At 40.8% G+C, this 5,903-nt stretch overlaps 1 protein-coding gene across 1 annotated transcript in view; it reads left to right on the plus strand.

The window, feature by feature from the left end:
- Positions 1–5,864, plus strand: part of fam131bb (family with sequence similarity 131 member Bb) — a 26,051-nt gene extending 20,187 nt beyond the window's left edge. Inside the window, exons 6-7 of the mRNA XM_046045341.1 lie at positions 3,061–3,324; positions 4,257–5,864. Coding sequence (XP_045901297.1) covers positions 3,061–3,324; positions 4,257–4,466 — 474 coding nt within the window. The 3' untranslated portion in view covers positions 4,467–5,864. The remainder of the gene's footprint in view (positions 1–3,060; positions 3,325–4,256) is intronic.
- Positions 5,865–5,903: the final 39 nt, after the last annotated feature.

Below are 5,903 nucleotides of genomic sequence, written 5' to 3' on the forward strand. Positions count from 1 at the left end.
GAAAATGAGCATAATACCACCTCTTTAATGTTCATTGACACCAAACTTGATGCGTCTGCTCAGAGGCTCGGCCTAGCTTTGCTGAGCAGTCCTGGGATATTCTTCCACTAGGGGGCGCTACACAGTTTATACCTCGTAATTCTCTGGATGGATTCGTACGAAATTCAGTTTGTACGATCTCGGGCCTCGGGGCCCTTACTGCAAACACACTGTCTCCTTTAGTTTTCAGTCAACACTCTGGAATAGACAAAAGACCTCTGCTTGAGGATCTCAAGGTACGTACTGGTGCGTATGGGACTGACAGGTCAGAGATATAACAGGGAGACAGGCCATGAAAAACTTTAAAAGTAATCAATAAAAATTCAAGTCTATTCTAAAATGTATTGGGCGCCAGTGTAATGAAGCTAAAACAGGGGTGATTTCTCCGTACTGGTTAGAAAGAAAGACTATCATTGCTGATGAAGTACTTTATAAGCAGGATATTATTTTGCAGCTGGCCAAAGTAACGCTGTAATGTTTTCTACTTGATGTACTGTTGGCTACTTTAATATAACCTGATCATGTGTTTTGTACCTTGAACTATAGCTGTCAAGTAAATGTAGCAGAGGAAACCGTGCATTGTTTCCCTCTGAAGGTGGAATAGAAGTATAAAGTAGCATAAAATTGAAATTCTCAAATAAAGTAAAAGTATATCAAAACTGTACTTAAGTATAATGGTTGAGTAAATGTACTTAAGTTTCCATCACTGGCATACAGTATATTTTGTATATATTTAATGAAATAATATCTAATAGTATATATTTAATATATGTTGCAAAGAGTAATAATGATGGAATATATGACCAGCATTTAAACAGCTGCGTCTTTGTGTAGGTGCAGACAAGCAGCTTGCAGTTAGCATGTGTCATGTTGCTAAGTAATGAGAACATACTGTTCCATCTCCTCTCTACCAGGCTGGGGGGTTAGCACCTTATTAATTTCACATTTTCCAACATAGACTGTTGGAAGTTAAACCCACTGCATCATATATATATATATGTATGCATGTATGTATGTATGTGTGTATGTGTGTGTGTGTGTATATATATATATATATATATATATATATATATATGTGTGTGTAGAGATTTTTATTCCACAGCACTGTTTTCTCTGAGCAAACTTGTGAAGTTAAAGGTGTAGGCAATTATTATGATTGCTTTGTTGTTGTAAGATAAACCTCCTTAAGGATATGGCGCTTCATTAATGCATTTGCATCAAATTATCTCTTCTTTTTTTTTTTTGTCAAACGTTTAGCACGGGGTAAAAATGTGCAGCTGTGTTTACTCTCTGGCCCAATTTATACCCGTCCTCTTGAGAGACCGATAAACTGCATGAAATCAAGCCTGTCTGCATATACAGTTTTACACAAGTGATGTACCAACAGTGAAAGGTGTGCCAGTGTTCAAACTGTATTCAGCACATCTCGGAGAGTTTCTGTCATAACACTTATTCAGCCAAGAGTTTTTTCTGCTGAGTTTTTTGATTTCGCTCCCAGCCAAACCTACTTATTCTGTTCTGCAGGCCCGATCAAAGGCAAAATTCTAAACTGATTAAGTTTGCTGTGCTTCAAACTCTTCTTAATTCTATGATAAGAGCTGAAGCCAGTTTACCCGATCACAGTTAATTGTATCAGCATTGTCACAGGCTAAATTGTTGGTCATTAGAGGATGGAAATTTGGAAACTTAAGCTGAAATAAAATGCTGATGTTTTACCAGACCAAAAAATGTTGTGTTTGGGATTTAGTTCTGAATTAAAACCAATAAAACAGCAGCATCACATTGGGATTTCCCTGGGTTTATATTTCTTGATATTATGAAGATCAGATTATCACGATGATTTAATCTGTTGTGCTTTTTGCTACTAAAACTTGACCCAAACTCTATCATCTTCCTGTTATCAACAATTCTACCAGTCTGAAGAGCACTAAGAGCCACTGCTGCCTTTTACATTTTTTCCAGATCAGATATTGCACCACTCCTCAGCAGAGGTGTGGCCTCACACATACGTCTCCCAGGGCCACTACTGCCTCTCCTCCTCCGACGCCTGGGAGCCGATCAACAACGATCCCTCCGTAGTGGCGTCTCCCCCTGCTGGCTCCTACGTTATGGGGACTGATGGGTTTGATGGGCAGGCGGCGGCACACTTCCTGTCGCAGCAGCAGCAGCAGCAGCAGCAGCAATTCACTCTCCAGCAGCAGAGTCAACTACAACAGCTCCAGCAGATCCAACAGATCCAGCACTACCAGCAACAGCAGCTCCTGCAGTATCAGCAACAACAGGTGACTGAGGAAGAGCAGGTGGAGCCTCACGTCTGTGGCTGTGAGATACCAGATGGAATTCAAATATAGTATTTGGACACGTTTACTGTTGCTCTAAGTCACTCCAATAAGGCATTAACCTTGAGTGCCTGAGTTGGCCCATAAGAATCAGGACAAGAAACCTCAAATTTTCATTTTACAACACATGCTCCTTTACGTCTTCAGAAAAATGAAACTTTAAAAAAAACAAAAAAACAACGACAATTAGATCGACATCAGACAGATGAAAAGAAACATTTTTGGCCTTGAAAAGAATATAATAGGAATTAGCAGTTTGACAAATAATGTCAGCTCCAGGTTTTGCTTATTATCTTTATTTCTTTTTTTTTTCTGTGAAGATTTGGCTAACGAAACACTTTATTTTACCAGTTTCCTGAAAAACACAAATTCTTGCTTTAAATAGCAAGTTGGAGCCAAAATGAAATGATAAGCCTCTCATAAGTTCATCAAAAAAATTTCCTCCTGCACACAAAGAAAAGCAGCATTAATCCCTGGCATGGTCATAAAGTGGTTTACTGTAGATGTTTTACTGTATTGCCTTCCTAAGCTTTTTTCTTGGCCGCAGATATGAGACTTTATGTATTTTGTCAAATTGCTTGGTGCTGTGTCACGTCTTGTCATGGAAAATAGACCTGAGTTGAAAAAACAAGCAGCAGATCTCAGCTCTGACTCCACCTCTTCCTCCTCACCCTGTTTCTAGTCGCTGGAGCACAGGCTGCACAGTGCCAACCACTCTTTGCAAGCGACACCCAACAGCACCATCCACAGTCTGGTCCATCCCGTTCATCCACCATTGGTCGATCTGTGGAACACGGGGCAGATGGAGGCCTATCAGACGGAGGCTGGAGGCTACATGGGTGTGGCGGCGGTGGTGGAGCCGAGCCTCTGCGTTCCCTCCGGAGACGAGATGTTGGGAACAGAACACTCCCCGCTACTGGAGCAGCAGGAGGAGGAGGAGGTCAAGGTGAGGTGAACGTAGGGTAGGATTACATAAAATGACCTCTTAAGTGTAATTTTAGTATACTTCTTCACTATATTTGATCTGTGAAAAGTTGAGCAAGCACTGTAAAAGATCATACAGGTGGTTTTATTCAATTCATTATGTAGATTGTTTGATATGATTATAGTCATTAATCAAGCAAAAATGGCAAACTGTCTCCAGCTTTTCTGATTCTTACCTTTGTAAATTGAAAAAAAAACAAACAACTAAATTGATTACACAGGTTTGAAAACTACTTTTAATTGTCGTGGTCTTGCAGAGAACTGCAGAAAATTCTGACCGGTAACCTTAAAGAGGCACATCACTGATTTTACTCAATGTCTTTTGTGGCCCTGGAGGGAGCATTTCCAAAGTTTGAAAAAAATAAAGCCGGTGATGCTAGGAGGTGTTGGCTTTTTAAAAAGTGTGCTTTTGTTATGCAGGGAGGGTCCAATAAAATTCTTCTTTAGGTCTGTTTATATTATATTGCAATATTAAATTGCAATATTAAATGCACAAAACTACCAAATTCATATATACTCTTCATGATGTGCTTTTCAGCAGCTCCCTGCATGCACCAACAAGAAACAGTTTGTGAATATGATTTAACAAATGTTCATTTGTTAAATCAATCAATAATGGCCACTAAGTTTTCATCATAGAAAACTAAATGTCAGCTGTCATGATTTACCCATTTCAAGGAAGTCTTTCCTAGTTAATCTTCACACGCCTGAAAGAATCAACCTATAAACCTATGGAAGTACTGTAAATAATATAAGACTTATATAAGCTTGGACACGTACTTACATTCAGGTGGTTAATTAGTAATGTATAGATGTGAACCTACTGAAGCTTCTGTTTGTGACCTAAGTTGACTGGACCTTCTGTGTGTGTTTCGCTGCGTCTGTCTTGATCAGGAGGAAGAGGTGATGCTGTGCATGGAGCCAGAGTCGGCCATGTTGACTCCGCCCATGCAACAAGGGGATGCCTCTGGTGGCAGTAGTCCGGGGCAACCACCGGCAGAGCCAATTACAGAGCGGAAAGCCTCCGATGTTACCTCCGGCCTCATTCAGACAATAGAGGAGAAGGACCAGGAGGGGCCTGATGCCTCCATGACAACCAACTGAGTTCCTGGCTGTTGACTCTTTATTACAAACTGACGGGGAGTCAGCGGGGAATGAGCGTAATAATACAATATCTATCTATTAATCTGTTCCTTTTCAGGTATCAAAAACACAACTTTTTGGTTGCGAGATGAATTTAAAGTGGTGAGAAACACCTTTGGAAGTGGACTCACAACAAGACAAGAGTTGATGCAACAAAGGACACCTATTTCTTTGTAAGCCTTACATCCCAAAGGTAATTAAAGAGAGGAGAGAGGACAGAGAAACTGAAAAGAAGGAGGAGGAGCACCAACTGATTGAAACATTTCCATCAGGGTTAATGAAGCCACGCTGCGATAGATAGGAGGGGAACAGAAACATGCATGCTTTTTATGAAGACAAGCAACTCGACCCTGTCATCGTCTCATAACGATAATTAAAATCATAATAGAACGTTATAATAAGAATAATTTTGTAATAAAGCAAAAGAAGAAGACAAAATCTATGTATAAGTGTGTAATAAGATATAATAGTTTTCCTATGGGAGAACTACTCTGTTTACAGCTGTTACTCAACATATTAGATAGCGTTTAATCAAATTAATTTCCCTCACATTGAACACACATGGTATATTTTGAAAATGGCAGCCCATACAATTTCACATGCAATTAAAGCAGGCTCAGAAAATGTCAGATTTTCAGTGAAATTGAAAGATTATCCCTCTAAAATAAATTCTTCTCTGACGCTGTGGCACCAGGATGCCCGAGGCACAACCCAGGGACAGGCCTGTCCTGCTGACCGCACACACTAAACTCTGCACAGATAAGGATTGTACTATACAATAGTGTGCTTCCTACTCTGTCACTCTGTATGCATGTTCCTTCAGAGTACTAAGGAGTACCTGTGCAACACAGCACTGTATAGACTTGGCACTGAACCATAGTGTCCCAGGTGGGGCCACGGCGGGCCTGCGGTGAGCATGAGCTGCGAGAAATAAAGACAGAGCTGCATAAGCGGATTTCTTTTGCACTGATGCAATCCAACAGATCAGAGGTTGCCTTTGGACGGTTGATGTTACCCAGTTCCCACTCTGAAAGCTTTCAGCACCACCGACAACCAAAACCGAGCCACTTAACAACACAAACCCTCAGCTGCTTTTTTTCCATAGACGTAGTTGCAGTAAAATTGAGGATGATAACCACTATTTGAATGTACTGGAAGACCGAAGGCAGTGCACGGGCGTTTGTTTTTGATGTCTCCTCACGGTCCACGTGGAAGCGGATCAAAGGCTTTGTTACTAAACAAAGTTAAACAAGCGAGTCTTTTAAAAGTGTGGGATGGAGCTGTTGAAAATGGATTCACTTCTTGCTCACCTGGACCACCGCTACACACACACACACACACACACACACACACACACACACACACACACACACACACACACACACACACACACACACA

The sequence above is a fragment of the Micropterus dolomieu genome, linkage group LG03, assembly GCF_021292245.1.
Source record: "Micropterus dolomieu isolate WLL.071019.BEF.003 ecotype Adirondacks linkage group LG03, ASM2129224v1, whole genome shotgun sequence".
Lineage (NCBI taxonomy): Eukaryota > Metazoa > Chordata > Actinopteri > Centrarchiformes > Centrarchidae > Micropterus > Micropterus dolomieu.